The following is a 17,997-nucleotide window of genomic DNA, read 5'->3' as shown; positions in this document are numbered from 1 at the left end:
TGCTTGGATCTTTCCTTGGCTGCAGTTACTGCTAAGGATGACAGCAAGTAAAAACAACAAAAATTCATAACCCTTTGATGGAACTTCATGTCTCAAATTCACATGCTTTGATGTGGTAGAGATTGAAGCTGGAATAGCCCACAGATCTAAAATTCCCTCCTGGATTGGCAATACTGCCATACTCTGGTATGTAGGCTGCACAATAGGAAATAGTTTATATGCCTTTTCTTGCGCCATCTCCAGAGGAACCTAGAAGGTTCCAGCCATTCTCTTAAGCAACTCCTGAAATGCATTAAAGTCATCTATGGTAGCAGGGACAGAAGGAGTCATAGCCTCATCTGATGAAAATGATGAAAAAAGAGGAGGTGCGGATGGGTCTTCCTGATGGCTCTACATCATCTTCTTCATTCATCTGCTGCTGCTCTTCCTGAATGATTTCCCCTGCAGGTGAGTGACAGACTTTGGCAACTCAGGTTTAGGAGATTTGTCTCTGGACCTTGGAGTAGGTAATGGAAATTGTCCCTGAAAATGAAACTAATATGGCCAAATAGCCAGGTCTGGAATCCATACAGACATGACACATCAGGCCGAGAAGGAGGCATCCAAGGAGCATGGGGAGGCTGAGGAACATGACCGCTGTATGAAAAATAGTAAGAATACTTCCTATGCTGTTCTATATCCCTGGACTGGCCCACAGAGAATTGAGCCAGGCTGGGGGAAGGGTTTCTACTGCAAATAGGAGACAGAGAGGACGACAAGAAAACTTCCAGAGGAGATATACTTGGGGGATCCCGACACCTGAGGTGAACTCATGGACCTTCCTGTAAACTGACAGAACAAAAAAAACAAAAAAAAACAAAAAAAACCCTGAAAACTGGTACCTGTGGCCCTGGTACAGAGACAGTAATTAAAAGGTGACGTCTACCAGAGGAGACTTCAGTTCCAGAGTAACTCGTGACACTGCCTAGGTAGTAATGATATTTCAATAGGTCTTGCAGGTACAGAAGGTCTCAACACCACAGAAATCTGGGACAGTGTTGAATGAGCCAGTGACTGTTAGAATCATAGAATATCAGGGTTGGAAGGGACCTCAGGAGGTATCTAGTCCAACCCCCTGCTCAAAGCAGGACCAATTCCCAACTAAATCATCCCAGCCAGGGCTTTGTCAAGCCTGGCCTTAAAAACCTCCAAGGAAGGAGACTCCACCACCTCCCTAGGTAACGCATTCCAGTGCTTCACCACCATCCTAGTGAAATAGTGTTTCCTAATATCCAACCTGGACCTCCCCCACTGCAACTTGAGATCATTGCTCCTTGTTCTGTCATCTGCCACCACGGAGAACAGCCGAGATCCATCCTCTTTGGAACCCCCCTTCAAGTAGTTGAAGGCTGCTATCAAATCCCCCCTCATTCTTCTCTTCTGGAGACTAAACAATCCCAGTTCCCTCAGCCTCTCCTCATAAGTCATGTGCTCCAGACCCCTAATCATTTTTGTTGCCCTCCACTGGACTCTTTCCAATTTTTCCACATCCTTCTTGTAGTTTGGGGCCCAAAACTGGACACAGTATTCCAGATGAGGCCTCACCAATGTCAAATAAAGGGGAATGATCATGTTCCTCGATCTACTGGCAATGCCCCTACTTATACAGCCCAAAATGCCATTAGCCTTCTTGGCAACAAGAGCACACTGTTGACTCATATCCAGCTTCTCGTCCACTGTGACCCCTAGGTCCTTTTCTGCAGAACTGCTGCCTAGCCATTCGGTCCCTAGTCTGTAGCAGTGCATGGGATTCTTCCGTCCTAAGTGCTGGACTCTGCACTTGTCCTTGTTGAACCTCATCAGGTTTTTTTTGGCCCAATCCTCTAATTTGTCTAGGTCCCTCTGTATCCGATCCCTACCCTCCAGTGTATCTACCATGCCTCCCAGTTTAGTGTCATCTGCAAACTTGCTGAGAGTGCAGTCCACGCCATCCTCCAGATCATTAATAAAGACATTAAACAAAACCAGCCCCAGGACCGACCCTTGGGGCACTCCGCTTGAAACCGGCTGCCAACTAGACATGGAGCCATTGATCACTACCTGTTGAGCCCGACGATCTAGCCAGCTTTCTATCCAGGCTGTTGAGCGTGTCAGCACTGACTGAGCCCATGCTAAATGAATCTACAGCAAACGAGCTCACAGTGAGCGTGCTGGCATTCAAAGAGTTGTGTCAAGAGCTCTCAGTGCTGCAGATTTAGTTGGAGGGGCCAAAGTCATAGGTACCGCCAACAAATCAGTGGCTGCCTTCTTAGCTCAGTGTTGTTCCCGTGCCGAGTCCAATTACTTTTGCAGGGCCAGCTGCATTGTGCCGACTTAGCCATGTCCATAGACCTATGGCTCTGTGGTTTCCTTTCGCTTGGTACTAGAGAAGGAAAACAGTGGCCAAACAAGAGGCAAAATTAGAGGTAATCTCCTTTCTCCTGCGCCTAGCACAGATCATGGAATGTGGCAACAGTGTCTGTGGTGCCATTTACAAGCTCTTGGAGGAGGAGGGAGCTCTCTTTGACCCCTTCAATCTAGGAGTGGTAATAGTGGCTGAACACTAACTGCATGAGTTTTTAGGGAAGTATCTAATCTCGAACTTCTTCCTTCTGAACCACTTCTGAGTCGGATCATGCCCACAGATTATTCCAGGCAGTAAAGTTTTAGCCAAGATTCCCTGGCCTTTTGCGTGTATTTTTTGAATCTGTTAGAAATTGCACACTTAGAGGGAATATGACTCTCTCCTAAACAATATGTCAGTCAGTAAGGGGAATTACCCCTCCAACATGAAGGACAAGTCTTGAAATGTGGAGATATGGGTTCAGGCACCAGGTATCCTAACTACTAAATTATATCTACAGAAAATACTTTTTTTTTTGCCAGCTGGCTCAAAATGAAACACTATGAAACAAACTAATAACTACAGAAACTACAGTAAACTAACTCTTATGGGAGACTGAGGTTGTTCTGAGTCTCTGCCAAGGGGTGCTCAGAGTGGTGGTTGGAATCGTTTTGCTTTTCTGCCATTGGGAGGGAAGGACGAGGGTGTGCAGGGTGCATGCATGACCCCTCGTGGACATTGCTGGTGAATACATTCCATAATCCTGTGCAAGCGGCACATGCGCACCATGAGTGGGATCCACAGACAGACATTGGAAGAAGAAATTAGGATTTTGTCTCAGATAAAGAACGAACAGGGGCAGACTCAGCAACATGAGGGGTTGTAAATCTTTATCTGTTTCAGCTTAGTTTATGGGGAAAGCCAGGAAAGGGATATTTTATATGCTGATCCCAATACCTGTATAACTTTGGGTACAGCCTACAGATTTCTGATCTCACCAGAAACTGAGTAGACCAAGTCAGCTATTAACCCAAGTGCTGGACTGCTGCTCCCTGTTAGAATCCCAGACTTCTGTTTATTGACAAGGCTCTGAAGTGTTTGGAGAATAACTCAGAAGCTGCTATTCTGCGCAAGGTCTGAAGAATCCAGGTGCCACACACTGCATATTATGGCCATATGACAGAAACTGAGAAATTATCTCTGAAAGAAGATCAGAGGGGATGTGATCATGCATGTGTGCTAACGTATGTAAATTATTTTAAAACCTTATATTGAAATATATTTAACAGCTAAGTGGTGAAAGTCTGTCTAAGGAAGACTGGTGGATTTACTAAATAATAGCTTTTAGATAAAAGCTATTAAGCATTCCAAATACGGATTAAAATGTTTTTCTGTGTATGAAGTGTTTACTAAGAAGTTGCATTGCCTTTTCTCGCTGCAGCTGACAGGGAACTGTTATTAAAACCTATGTTCAGGGTTACATATGTAACAGTCTGTAAGGGTTAACTATGTAATGCTTTCTGAAAAGTCCTGAAGTGATAGAACTCTGATCTGTGTTTCAGCCAAGAGTTAAACTGAGGTGCAGGAAAGGAGAGAGTGTTACAAAGATGTCTCTGCAATGGACGCATATTGAATACAACATTGAATTCAAGGTCTCTGTTCTGATATTCCCAGTTCTCCGTGAGACAGTCCCTAGCTACCTGACAAACTCCCTCTCCCACTGTGACTTTGGCTTTCAACAACAGCTACGCTCCACTTGAAGCGGTTGATCAAAAGGGACAGAACTTTTACATGAGCAGGACCAACCCTGTGGAGCCCATTGCCAGCAAAGACAGACAATGACCAGGAGGCTCAGCACATTGAGAACTAAATGTCAAGCTCGTTTCTGTGACCCAGCTGCCCTCCGTAACTTCTTCACACAAGCAAACACGCTCACCCCCCCCCCCCAAATTATTATGGTACATTCATGTTTTCACTCTCACTGGCAACAAAAAAAGAGATTTTTCTTACTCTTTTTTAGTACTTCTGAGGCACTCAGACATTACCATGATGGAGACCATATAAGTCAGATAAAAAGGCAGATAGATACCTCCAGGTAGGGGACAGGAGTGTCTGGATTCAGAGGGTATTCCCTCAGCAGTCGCTCCTCGTCCAGGAACTTTCCAGCCCTGCCATTGAAGGCTGGCTGGAAGAGCCCATAGTTCAGAACATCCTTCAGGCTGTGGTTCAAGGTACAGAGAATGCGCTGTTTGGAGACCCAGACAGGAACATCAGGATTTAGCCGCATACATTTCTATGGAGAAAAGAGAGAGTGATTAGGGGATGGCAACCCAGCATTTCTGTAATTCTATAACCACCTCCAAGAACAACAGTGGTGAGGCCATGGAACAAGCTTAGAACAGGAAATCTATAACCTTTTCCATGGCAGTGAGTAAGTGGAAATAGATAATCTGCAGAAATTAGGGAGGATAAGATCCATTAGGTCCTATCTTCTCTATCTCTTGTGATGCCAGCGCAGAATCATTCTCTACAATCTAATCTACAGGGTTTTATCCTGTCTGCAAATAAATGTTTCAAGTAAAGGGATGTCCAGGAGAGTATTCCATGGTCTAATACCATACAATTCACTGTCAGGAAGTTTTCTCCATTATTCAGCTTAAATATCCCCGTGGAAGGGTGCAGAGGCTCTACTGGATATCCAGAAGTAGAAAGATCTCACAAATATAAACAGAGACAAATGATTTTGCAAGGCTGTAGACTGCTCAATTAGGGGCAATGAAGGAACCCAGAAAGGTCTTTAACCATTGGGAAGAGAGGCCTTGAAAAAGGAGGCAGAGCTCTACATAACATTTCTAGACACCATTTATGACTGCTTCTTGGAGCAGCTGGTCCTGTAACCCACAAGGAGAGAGGCAGTTCTTATTCATAGATTCCAGGACTAGAAGGGACCTCGAGAGGTCATCGAGTCCAGTCCCCTGCCCGCATGGCAGGACCAAACACTGTCTAGACCATCCCTGATAGACATTTATCTAACCTACTCTTAAATATCTCCAGAGATGGAGATTCCACAACCTCCCTAGGCAATTTATTCCAGTGTTTAACCACCCTGACAGTTAGGAACTTTTTCCTAATGTCCAACCTAGACCTTCCTTGCTGCAGTTTAAACCCATTGCTTCTGGTTCTATCCTTAGAGGCTAAGGTGAACAAGTTTTCTCCCTCCTCCTTATGACACCCTTTTAAATACCTGAAAACTGCTATCATGTCCCCTCTCAGTCTTCTCTTTTCCAAACTAAACAAACCCAATTCTTTCAGCCTTCCTTCATAGGTCATGTTCTCAAGACCTTTAATCATTCTTGTTGCTCTTCTCTGGACCCTTTCCAATTTCTCCACATCTTTTTTAAAATGCGGTGCCCAGAACTGGACACAATACTCCAGCTGAGGCCTAACCAGAGCAGAGTAGAGTGGAAGAATGACTTCTCATGTCTTGCTCAGAACACACCTGTTAATACATCCCAGAATCATGTTTGCTTTTTTTGCAACAGCATCACACTGTTGACTCATATTTAGCTTGTGGTCCACTATAACCCCTAGATCCCTTTCTGCCGTACTCCTTCCTAGACAGTCTCTTCCCATTCTGTATGTGTGAAACTGATTTTTCCTTCCTAAGTGGAGCACTTTGCATTTGTCTTTGTTAAACTTCATCCCGTTTAACTCAGACCATTTCTCCAATTTGTCCAGATCATTTTGAATTATGACCCTGTCCTCCAAAGCAGTTGCAATCCCTCCCAGTTTGGTATCATCCGCAAACTTAATAAGCGTACTTTCTATGCCAATATCTAAGTCGTTGATGAAGATATTGAACAGAGCCGGTCCCAAAACAGACCCCTGCGGTACCCCACTCGTTATGCCTTTCCAGCAGGATTGGGAACCATTAATAACAACTCTCTGAGTACGGTTATCCAGCCAGTTATGCACCCACCTTATAGTAGCCCCATCTAAATTGTATTTGCCTAGTTTATCGATAAGAATATCATGCGAAACTGTATCAAATGCCTTACTAAAGTCTAGGTATACCACATCCACAGCTTCACCCTTATCTACAAGGCTCATTATGCTATCAAAGAAAGCTATCAGATTGGTTTGACATGATTTGTTCTTCACAAATCCATGCTGGCTGTTCCCTATCACCTTACCACCTTCCAAGTGTTTGCAGATGATTTCCTTAATTACTTGCTCCATTATCTTCCCTGGCACAGAAGTTAAACTAACTGGTCTGTAGTTTCCTGGGTTGTTTTTATTTCCCTTTTTATAGATGGGCACTATATTTGCCCTTTTCCTGTCTTCTGGAATCTCTCCCGTCTCCCATGATTTTCCAAAGATAATAGCTAGAGGCTCAGATACCTCCTCTATTAGCTCCTTGAGTATTCTAGGATGCATTTCATCAGGCCCTGGTGACTTGCAGGCATCTAACTTTTCTAAGTGATTTTTAACTTGTTCTTTTTTTATTTTATCTGCTAAACCTACCCCCTTCCCATTAGCATTCACTAGGTTAGGCAGTCCTTCAGACTTCTCGGTGAAGACCGAAACAAAGAAGTTATTAAGCATCTCTGCCATTTCCAAGTTTCCTGTTACTGTTTCTCCCTCTTCACTAAGCAGTGGGATTTAGTCCTACATGGTGCACAGAATCTGGTCCAAGAGATGAATATAGCTGAACTGATCAGTAATATAGAGCATAACAGAACTACATTTAACATCCTTGGAGGGGAGAAAATACCAAAGAAACTCACCACAGCAGCTTTTATCTTCATAAAGGGGAACTACACAAATGAAGAGACTTGTTAAATGGAAATTAAAAGGAACAGTCACAAGAGTGAAATGCCTGCAAACTACATGGAGATGATTTAAAAACACAAGGCTCAAACTAACTGTGAGGGGCCTTCCTGGGGTGCAGCCTGGAACTGGGGTACTGCTAAGCCCTCTGTCCCTCCAACCTGTGCTCCCTCTCATCAAGCGATGCCGTGACAAGCTACAAACCTCTGATAGGTCCTGCGTTCAGACAGACATCCACAGGCAGGGGCACACCTAGCTGAGTTACATGAATGCTTCTCCCAGCCACTCATGAACTAACAATAGAAAGGCTACAGAAATTCCCCCAGCTCCCCATCTTTGGTTCCCGGGACTGTACCGTCCTTCCCTGGTCAGAAGCCTGACCAGCATACGTTTATAACCCAGTCACCCCTCCCTCAACATGGAGAGGACATGCACCAGCTCTCGTTCCTGAGCAGACTCCCCCAGCACTTCAACCAAAACACACTGTTTTAGGTAAACCATAAAACAGGTTTATTAGCTACAGAAAGATAGATTTAGGCATAAAGGATAGAGATGGTTACCAAAGAAAATAAAAGTACGCGCACAATCTAAGCTCTATAAACTAAACAGGATTTGAATCAAGCAGTGCCTCACCCTGATAGTACAAGAAGGTCACAGATCTTCAGTTCACAGGCTGGAATTCTCCTCCAACCCTGGACCACCTTCCCCCTTCCAGACATGTTTCCAGGTGTTGAGTTGTGGAGGGAGTGAGGCCAAGCCATGCGGCCACTGTTCCCTCTTCTATATCCATAGTCCCTGTGCCTAGAAGACACTTATCTTGGCAGGTCCTGGAGGGCTTCCCTGAGTTGCCCGGTTGAGCAATCCCCCGAGTGTGGGTGCTTCCGCAACTGTCCTTGAATTGTAAATCCCCTGATTACAGCTCCCCTGCTTGTTAATGGTCATTGAGTACACTCTATCCTGAGTACCCTCTGAGTGGTTTTCTTTCTTTGTATGCCACTAGCAAACTTACAACATATTTCAGTAACAACCACACAGCAAAATTAACTTGCTACACACTAATGATATACACATTTGGACAGAACAATGAGTTTCAGCAGGTCATGACTTTTCATATGATACCTTACACAGCATGCTTTGTATGAAACATATCATAATTATATGCCAGTGGTAAATATGGGGTTCCAGGAGTGCCATAACCCAAATAAAAAAAATAGTAAGAGGACCAAAAAAATGAAACCATGGCTAAACACAGTAAAAGAGGAAGTTGGAGGCAAAAAGGCATCCTTTAAAAATTGGAAGTGAAATCCTACAAAGGAAAATAGAAAGGAGCATAAACTCTGGCAAGTCAAGCATAAAATCATAATTAGGCAGGACAAAAAAGAATGAAGAGCAACCAGCAAGAGACAAAAAAACTAACAGGAAATTTATTTTAAGTACATCAGAAGCAGGAAGCCTGCAAACAATCAGTGTGGCCACTGGACAATCGGGGTGCTAAAGGTGCACTCAAGGAAAACAAGGCCATTGTGCAAAAACTAAATGAATTCTTTGCATCAGTCTTCACTGCAGAGGATTTGAGGAAGATCCCACACCTGAGCCATTCTTTTTAGGTGACAAATCTGAGGAACTGTCCCAGATTCAGGTGTCAATGGGGGAGGTTTGCAGAACAACTAATTGTGATATGTGACCTATTGCTTAAATAGGTCTCTTGTACCAGATGACTGGACGATAGCTAATGTAATGTAGCTTTTTTAAAAAGGCTCCAGAGGCAATTCAGGCAATTACAGACCAGTAAGCCTAACTTCAGTACCAGGCAAATCGGTTGAAACTATAATAAAGAACAGAATTAGATTAACACAATTTGATGGGAAAGAGTCAACACCGCTCTGTAAAGGTAAATCATCCCTCACCAATCTATTAGAATTCTTTGAGGGGTTCAACAAACAGGTGGACACGGGCGATCCAGTCTATATAGTGTACTAGAACTTTCAGAAAGTCTTTGACAAGATCCCTCACCAAAGGCTCTTAAGCAAAGTAGGCAGTCATGAGATGAGAGGGAAAATCCTCTCATGGATCAATATGTGGTTAAAAGACAGAAAACAAAGAGTAGGAATAAATGGTAGTTTACACAATGGAGAGAGGTAAATAATGAGGTCCCCCGATGATCTATACTGGAATCAGTGCTGTTTAACATATTCATAAAGGTTTTGGAAAAAAGGGTAAACAGGTGGCAAAGTTTGCAGATGATACAAAATTACTCAAAATAGTTAAGTCCAAAGCAGACTACAAAGAGTTACAAAGGGATTTCTCAAAACTGGGCGACCAGGCAAGAAAATAACAGATGAAATTCAATGTTGGTAACTGCAAAATAATGCACACAGGAAAACAATCGCAACCATATAGACAAAATGATGGGGTCTAAATTAGCACTCAAGAAAGAGATTTTAGAGTCATCATAGATAGTTCTCTGAAAACATCTACTCAATATACAGCAGCAGTCAAAAAAGCTAACAATGTTAGGAACCACTAGGAAATGGATAGATAATTTAAGACAGTAAATATCATAATGCCACTATATAAATCCGTGGTACACCCACATCTTGACTAATGCATGCAGCTCTGGTCACCCATCTCAAAAAAAAGATAGAATTGGTGAAGGTACAGAGAAGGGCAACAAAAATTAGGGGTATGGAACAGCTTCCATATGAGGAGAGATTAAAAAGACTGTGACCAGTCAGCTTAGAAAAGAGATGACTAAGGGGAGGATATGATAGAGGTCTATAAAACCGTGAATGGTGTTGAAAAGGTGAATAAGGGAGTGTTATTTACTCCTTCACCTAACACAAGAACCAGGGGTCACCAAATAAACTTAACGAGCATTAAGTTTAAAGCAAACATAAGAAAGTACTTTTTCACACAACACACAGCTAACCTGTGGAACTCATTGCCAGGAGATGTTGTGAAGTCCAAAAGTATAACAGGGTTCAAAAAAGAATTAGATAAAAACACTGCATAACCTACTAAAACCAACTAAATCCACACTACACTACTGGTACTAACTTCTACTAACTACTTACACTACAAAAATTCACCAAGTAGCTGTGACACAGGAAACGAACTGTGAAGACAGAACCACATGGGGAGACCAGACTTAGGCCACTGGCAGTAAGAAGGAACTGAGTAGGGGTGGGGCATTGTTGCCCTTATATAGCCTCTGAAGAGGCCACAAGGTGGCGCAGGATGTATGCGCTTCCCTAGAGGATACTGCTGCAGGAAGAAAGTCTCCAGCTCTCAGTGCGTCTGACACAAACACCTGAGTGGAATACACATCTACAACCACTTAACGAAGAAATTCCATTTTAAATTTGTTCTGAAGCTGCCACGCAATTTCCAGTCTGTTGCTCTGAACTGCTGTAGAATCAAAGAGCCTGCCACAGAATGCAAGTCAAACTAGCTACAGAGTATGCAGGGCTAGGTCATGATCAGGAGTCGTAGTTTTCTGAGATTAAAAATAAACTAAATTCTCTAATTAAAAAAAAACATAAAAATCCTTGTTTTTCCATGATTAAAACAAAACGCTCAACTTTAGTTTCCCTAGCCACAATACATATAAGTATCAGTTGAACACAATGTTTTCTTGATATACAGCAGAACCCCATTTATCTGAGCCTCCATTATCTGGCTCTCCATATTAACCAAAACCACCAGCCGCCTGGGGCTCACAGCCAGACCTCTGCTGGTCGTTCGGTTAACATGGAGAGGCAGATAATGGAGGCTTGGATAAACAGGGTTCTGCTGTATATGTTTTTATTTTTTCACAAAATGTAAAACCTAAAGATTCTATGTAAAAATGCAAAGTCCACATTTTTCCATGGCAAACGGATTTCTAGGATCCCTGGCCACGATGCAATGACTTTGGTGGCAACTTCAAGCTAGTAACCTTGGACCCTAAACACAACAGTTAAAGGAAAGGGATGGACTGAATGTGCTCTGGCACTAAGAACGTTGGGAAATGTAGTGGGCTAAAAATGGGCAATTGTATTGGATAAAAACTGCAACTCTCTGATGTACCCATGGAGTTGTGCTTCTCAGGTATAAAAATGGTCACTGACCATGAAAAGCTTAATCAATTTTAAATCTATGGTTAACTTTGGATATATTGCAGGGGGGAGATAAGGACAGCAATAAAGCAGAATGAGTCAATCCTGCCAAAGGCTATAAGAGTAATAAGAAGAGGTTCTTACCAATAACAAAGGGAGGGGAAATGGGGGCAAAGAAACAGGAAAAAGAAAATTGGAACATAAATAAATGGTAGGTGAAATGAATGATGAATATTTTTAAAACATTCTGTTACTGAACTGCTTTTTAAGATTTATACAGATTTTAATACGAAAAATTATTGGACAATTAGCAAGTAACGAAGACCTTGTAAATACAGTCATAAAGGCTCCGATTATAACAACAATAATACCTAGCTCTTGTATAGTGCTTTTCATCAGTGGATCTCAAAGCCCTTCACAATTTTTAATGTGTTTTATCTTCACAACACTCCCGGACGATTGGAAAAAGGCTAATATAGTGCCCATATTTTAAAAAGGGAAGAAAGAGAACCCGGGGAACTACAGACCGGTCAGCTTCACTTCAGTTCCTGGCAAAATCATGGAGCAGGTCCTCAAGAAATCCATTTTGAAGCACTCAGAGGAGAGGAAAGTGATCAGGAACAGTCAACATGGATTCACCAAGGGCAAGTCATGCCTGACCAACCTGATTGCCTTCTATGATGAGATAACTGCTTTTGCAGATATGGGGAAAGCGGTGGATGCGATATACCTTGACTTTAGCAAAGCTTTTGATACGGTCTCCCACAGTATTCTTGCCAGCAAGTTAAAAAAGTATGGATTGGATGAATGGACTATAAGGTGGATAGAAAGCTGACTAGATCGTCGAGCTCAACAGGTAGTGATCAACAGCTCAATGTCTAGTTGGCAGCCGGTATCAAGTGGAGTGCCCCAGGGGTCGGTCCTGGGGCCAGTTTTGTTCAACATCTTTATTAAGGATCTGAATGATGGGATGAGTTGCAGGCTCAGCAAGTTCGCAGATGACACTACGCTGCGGGGAGAGATAGATACGCTGGAGGGTAGGATAGGGTCCAGAGTGACCTAGATAAATTGGAGGATTGGGCCAAAAGAAATCTGATGAGCTTCAACAAGGACAAGTGCAGAGTCCTGCACTTAGGAAGGAAAAATCCCATGCACTGCTACAGGCTGGGGACTGAGGCCTGGTCTACACTACGGGTTTAGGTCGACTTTAGCGGCGTTAAACCGAATTAAGCCTGGACACGTCCACACAACGAAGCCCTTTCTTTCGACTTAAAGGGTCCTTTAAACCGGTTTCTTTACACCACCTCTGACGAGGGGATTAGCGATAAAACCGGTCTTTGCGGGTCGGAATTGGGGTAGTGTGGACGGAATTCGACGTTATTGGCCTCCGGGAGCTATCCCACAGTGCTTCATTGTGACCGCTCTGGACAGCACTCTCAACTCAGATGCACTGACCAGGTAGACAGGAAAAGACCCGCGAAGGTTTGAATTTCATTTCCTGTTTGCCCAGCGTGGAGAGCACAGGTGACCCCGCAGAGCTCATCAGCACAGGTAACCGTGATGGAGTCCTCCCAGGATCGCAAAAGAGCTCCAGCATGGACCGAACGGGAGGTACGAGATCTGCTCGCCATATGGGGAGATGAAGCAGTGATAGCTGAACTCCGTAGCAGTAAAAGAAATGGAAAAGTATTAGAAAAGATCTCCAAGGCCATGAAGGACTGAGGCCATAACAGGGACACACAGCAGTGCCGCGTGAAAATTAAGGAGCTACGGCAAGCTTACCACAAAGCCAGAGAAGCAAACGGAAGGTCCGGGGCAGAGCCGCAAACTTGCCGCTACTATGCGGAGCTGCATGCGATCCTAGGGGGTGCAGCCACCACTACCCCAACCGTGTGCTATGACTCTCTCACTGGAGAAACACACAGGGAAGACGGTTCAGGGAACGAGGAAGATGACGATGGAGGTACTGTAGGTAGCTCCCAGCAGCAAGGAAGCGGAGAAACCGGTTTCCCCAACAGCCAGGATATGTTTGTGACCCTGGACCTGGAACCAGTAACCCCCGAACTCACCCAAGACCCTCAGGGCACACAGGAGACCTCTGGTGAGTGTAACTTTGTAACTATTTGTAAACATTACAAAAAAAAAGCAAGCGTGTTTAATGATTACTTTGCCCTGGCAATCGCGGCCAGTACATCTACTGGAAAAGTCTGTTAACGTGTATGGGGATGGAGCGGAAATCCTCCAGGGACATCTCCAGAAAGCTCTCCTGGTTGAAATGGGGTGATTTTATTAAGGGGACATTCAGAGGCGCCCGTTCCTGCTCTTCTGACCAGAAATGTTACCCGCTGTTAACCACGCGGTGGGGGGAGGGGTGAAGTGATCATCCCAGAGAATCGTGTGTGTGTGTGGGGGGGGGGGGGGGTTACTTGTGTTTGTGCCGCATGTTAACCGGGAAACCGCAGCCCCCTCCTTTTACATTGAAACCCCATTTTAAATGGACAACCCAATTCATCCTTGATATGGGAAATGCGCTGCTGTTTGCAACCTTTCCCGCATGTTAAGAAGGTTAAAAAAGCCAAAACACTGTGGCCTACGATGGCTGCCTGCAAGCCGAAATATGCGACCTTGTAATGAAAGAGTGTACCCATTGTTCTCTAAAATGTGTCTTTTTTAACCACCTCTCCCTTCTCCTCCGCCAGCTGCAAATGTTTCTCCTTCGCAGAGGCTCGTGAACATTAGAAAGAGAAAACGTAGGACGAGGGACGAGATGTTCACGGAGCTCCAGATGTCCGCCCAGGCTGATAGAGCACAGCAGAATGCGTGGAGGCAGTCAATGACGGAGATGAGAAAAGCCCAATATGAACGAGAGGAGAGGTGGCGGGCTGAATCGCGGGAAGAACAGAGCAAGTAGCGGGCTGAAGACGATAGGTGGCGTCAGCTTGCAGACAGACGGCAAGAGGCAATGCTCCGTCTGCTGGAGCATCAAACTGATATGCTCGAGCGTATGGTTGAGTTGCAGGAAAGGCAGCAGGAGCAGAGACCGCCGCTACAGCCCTCCTCCGCAAGTTCCATAGCCTCCTCACCCAGACGCCCAAGAACACGGTGGGGGGGCCTCCGTCCACCCAGTCACTCCACCCCAGATGATCGCCCAAGCATCAGAAGGCTGGCCTTCAATAAGAGTTAAAGTTTTAAAATGCAGTGTGTCCTTTTCCATCCCTCCTCCCCCACCCATCCCAGGCTACCTTGGCAATTATCCCCCTACCTCTGTAAGGAACTAATAAAGAATGCATGAATGTTAAAAAAAAATGACTTTATTGCCTCTGCAAGCGGGAGGGGAGGGTGGGGTGGGGTGGTTGGTTTACAGGGAAGTAGAGTGAACCGGGTCGGGGGGGGGGGGTTTGGAGGGTTCATCAAGGAGAAACAAACAGAAGTTTCACACAGTAGCCTGGCCCGTCACAAAACTCGTTTTCAAAGCTTCTCTGATGCGCACCGCGCCCTGCTGTGCTCCTCTAACCGCCCTGGTGTCTGGCTGCGCGTAATCAGCGGCCAGGCGAGTTGCCTCAACCTCCCACCCCGCCATAAAGGTCTCCCCCTTACTCTCACAGATATTGTGGAGCACACAGCAAGTAGCAATAACAATGGGGATATTCTTTTCGCTGAGGTCTGAGCGAGTCAGTAAGCTGCGCCAGCGCGCTTTTAAACGTCCAAATGCACATTCCACCACCATTCGGCACTTGCTCAGCCTGTAGTTGAACAGGTCCTGACTCCTGTCCAGGCTGCCTGTGTACGGCTTCATGAGCCATGGCATTAAGGGGTAGGCTGGGTCCCCAAGGATCACGATAGGCATTTCAACATCCCCAATGGTCACTTTCTGGTCCGGGAAGAAAGTCCCTTCCTCCAGCTTTCGAAACAGAGCAGAGTTCCTGAAGACGCGAGCATCATGTACCTTTCCCGGCCATCCCACGTTGATGTTGGTGAAACGTCCCTTGTGATCCACCAGGGCTTGCAGCAGCATTGAAAAGTACCCCTTGCGGTTTACGTAGTCGGTGGCTTGGTGCTCCGGTGACAAGATAGGGATATGGGTTCCGTCTATGGCCCCGCCACAGTTTGGGAATCCCATTTCAGCAAAACCATCCACTATTGACTGCACGTTGCCCAGAGTCACTACCCTTGCTATCACCAGGTCTTTCATTGCCCTGGCAAATTGGATCACAGCAGCCCCCACCGTAGATTTGCCCACTCCAAATTGATTCCCGACTGACCGGTAGCTGTCTGGCATTGCAAGCTTCCACACGGCTATCGCCACTCGCTTCTCAACTGTGAGGGCTGCTCTCATCTTGGTATCCTGGCGTTTCAGGGCAGGGGACAGCAAGTCACAAAGTTCCATGAAAGTGCCCTTACGCATGCGAAAGTTTCGCAGCCACTGGGAATCGTCCCATACCTGCACCACGATGCGGTCCCACCAGTCTCTGCTTGTTTCCCGGGCCCAGAATCGGCGTTCCACGGCATCAACCTGCCCCAGTGACACCATGATTTCCACATTGCTGGTGCCTGTGCCTTGTGAGAGGTCTATGTCCATGTCAATTTCCTCATCACTCTCGTCGCCGCGCTGCAATCGCCTCCTCGCCTGGTCCGGGTTACGCCTTGGCATGTCCTGGCTCTGCATATACTCCAGGACAATGCGTGTGGTGTTCATAGTGCTCATAATTGCCGCGGTGATCTGAGCGGGCTCCATGATCCCAGTGCTAGCTATGGCGCCTGGTCAGAAAAAAGGCGCGAAAGTAGTATCTGATGGACCAGGAGAAGGAGGGAGGGCGGGAGGGAGGGAGGGCCGAGTGACGACATGGCGTACAGGTACAGGAACAGGGAGAAACACAAACAACTGTCACACAGAATGGTCCCCCCAAAGATTAAAATGAAAACCCTGGGCTTAGCAGGCCATTGATTTCACGGAGGAAGGGGAAGCATATGAATACAGAACAAATCTATTTTTTACATCTTAAGGTGGCAGCCGACGGTGCAGCATGAGTGACAGCCATACCCATACCAGTATGACGATGACGGATACCAATCATAAAATACCATCATCTGCCAAAAGGCAAGGGGCTGCTGCTGTGTAGCAATGCAGCCCCACGTCTGCCAGCCCCACGTCCGCCAGCACCCAGCATCGCCCTCGGCCTCTTCTGGGTGCTTAGCAGACAATACTGGGCAATTGGCAGAAAATAGTATATTACGACTGGTAGCCATCATCATCGAAACAGTAGCATGTCTGCCCAGGTGGCCATGATTGACAGCCACACCAATACGATGACGATGGGTACCAGTCATAATATACCATCGCCTGGCAAGGGGCTGGTGCAATGCAGCCCTACGGCTGCCAGCCCCATGGCTATCACTCATGCTACACCATCTACCACCAAAAGGCAGTTAGCAGCTGCTGCTGTGTAGCAATGCAGTCCCACGTCTGCCAGCACCCAGAGGACATATGGTGACGGTGAGCTCAGCTGAGCTGAGCGGGCTCCATGCTTGCCGTGATATGTTGTCTGCACAGGTAACCCAGGTAAAAAGGCGCGAATCTATTGTCTGCGTTGCTGTGACGAGGGGGGAGGGGCCTGACGACATGTACCCAGAACCGCCCGCGACACTGTTTTGCATCATCCGGGCATTGGAATCTCAACCCAGAATTCAAAGAAAAGGCGCGAACCGCTTCTCGGCTCTCTGAGCTGTGGCGCAAACGTAGTATCTGACGGACTAGGGGAAGGAGGGAGGGGGGCCGAGTGACGACATGGCGTACAGGCACAGGGAATTAAAATCAAGAACGGTGGCTGTGCATCAGGGAGAAACACAAACAACTGTCACACAGAATGTTCCCCCCAAAGATTAAACTGAAAACCCTGGGCTTAGCAGGCCGTTGATTTGACGGAGGGAGGGGGAAGCAAATGAATACAGAGCAAATCTATTTTTTACATCTTAAGACGACGGTGCAGCGTGACTGATAGCCCTCGGCATCTTTCTGGGTGCTTGGCAGCAAATACGGGGCGGCGTATGACGATGGTCTTCAGGCCTATTGCACAATCGGCTGCTCGGGGAAGACTCTGCTAACGTGCGATGACCCGACTTGTAATAGGACGGCTAATAGTCGTAATACACCATTTACTGCCAAAAGGCAAGCCCCACAGCTGCCAGCACCCAGATCGCCGATGAAGGCTACCAGTCTACTGCACCGTCTACCGCCAAAAGGCAGTTAGCAGCTGCTGCTATGTAGCAATGCAGTCCCACGTCTGCCAACACCCAGAGGACATATGGTGACGGTGAGCTGAGCTGAGCGGGCTCCATGTTGTCTGCACAGGTAACCCAGGTAACCCAGGTAAAGAGGCGCGAATCTATTGTCTGCCGTTGCTGTGACGGGGGAGGGAGGGGCCTGACGACATGTACCCAGAACCGCCCGCGACACTGTTTTGCATCATCCGGGCATTGGGATCTCAACCCAGAATTCAAAGGGGCGGCGGAGACTGCGGGAACTGTGGGATAGCTGTGGGATAGCTACCCATAGTGCAATGCTCTGGAAGTCGACGCTAGCCTTGTACTGTGGACGCGGTCCGCCGACTAGAGCACCTAGAGCATTTTATTGTGTGGACACACACAATCGGCTGTATACAACCGATTTCAATAAAACCGGCTTCTATAAATTCGAACTAATTTCGTAGT

At 46.1% G+C, this 17,997-nt stretch overlaps 1 protein-coding gene across 14 annotated transcripts in view; it reads right to left on the bottom strand.

The window, feature by feature from the left end:
• The window catches only part of SHANK3 (SH3 and multiple ankyrin repeat domains 3), a 703,681-nt gene that overhangs the window by 544,421 nt on the left and 141,263 nt on the right, over positions 1-17,997 (bottom strand). For all 14 annotated transcript variants that reach the window (XR_010600169.1, XM_065589968.1, XM_065590128.1 and 11 more), the window contains one exon: positions 4,452-4,655. Coding sequence is in view for 13 of the 14 variants with exons in the window: in XM_065589968.1 (XP_065446040.1) it covers positions 4,452-4,655 (204 nt within the window). In the remaining variant the exon portion in view is untranslated. The remainder of the gene's footprint in view (positions 1-4,451; positions 4,656-17,997) is intronic.

This window comes from Chrysemys picta, chromosome 1 (genome assembly GCF_011386835.1).
Source record: "Chrysemys picta bellii isolate R12L10 chromosome 1, ASM1138683v2, whole genome shotgun sequence".
NCBI lineage: Eukaryota > Metazoa > Chordata > Testudines > Emydidae > Chrysemys > Chrysemys picta.
This window is presented reverse-complemented; position numbering and strand designations above follow the sequence as displayed.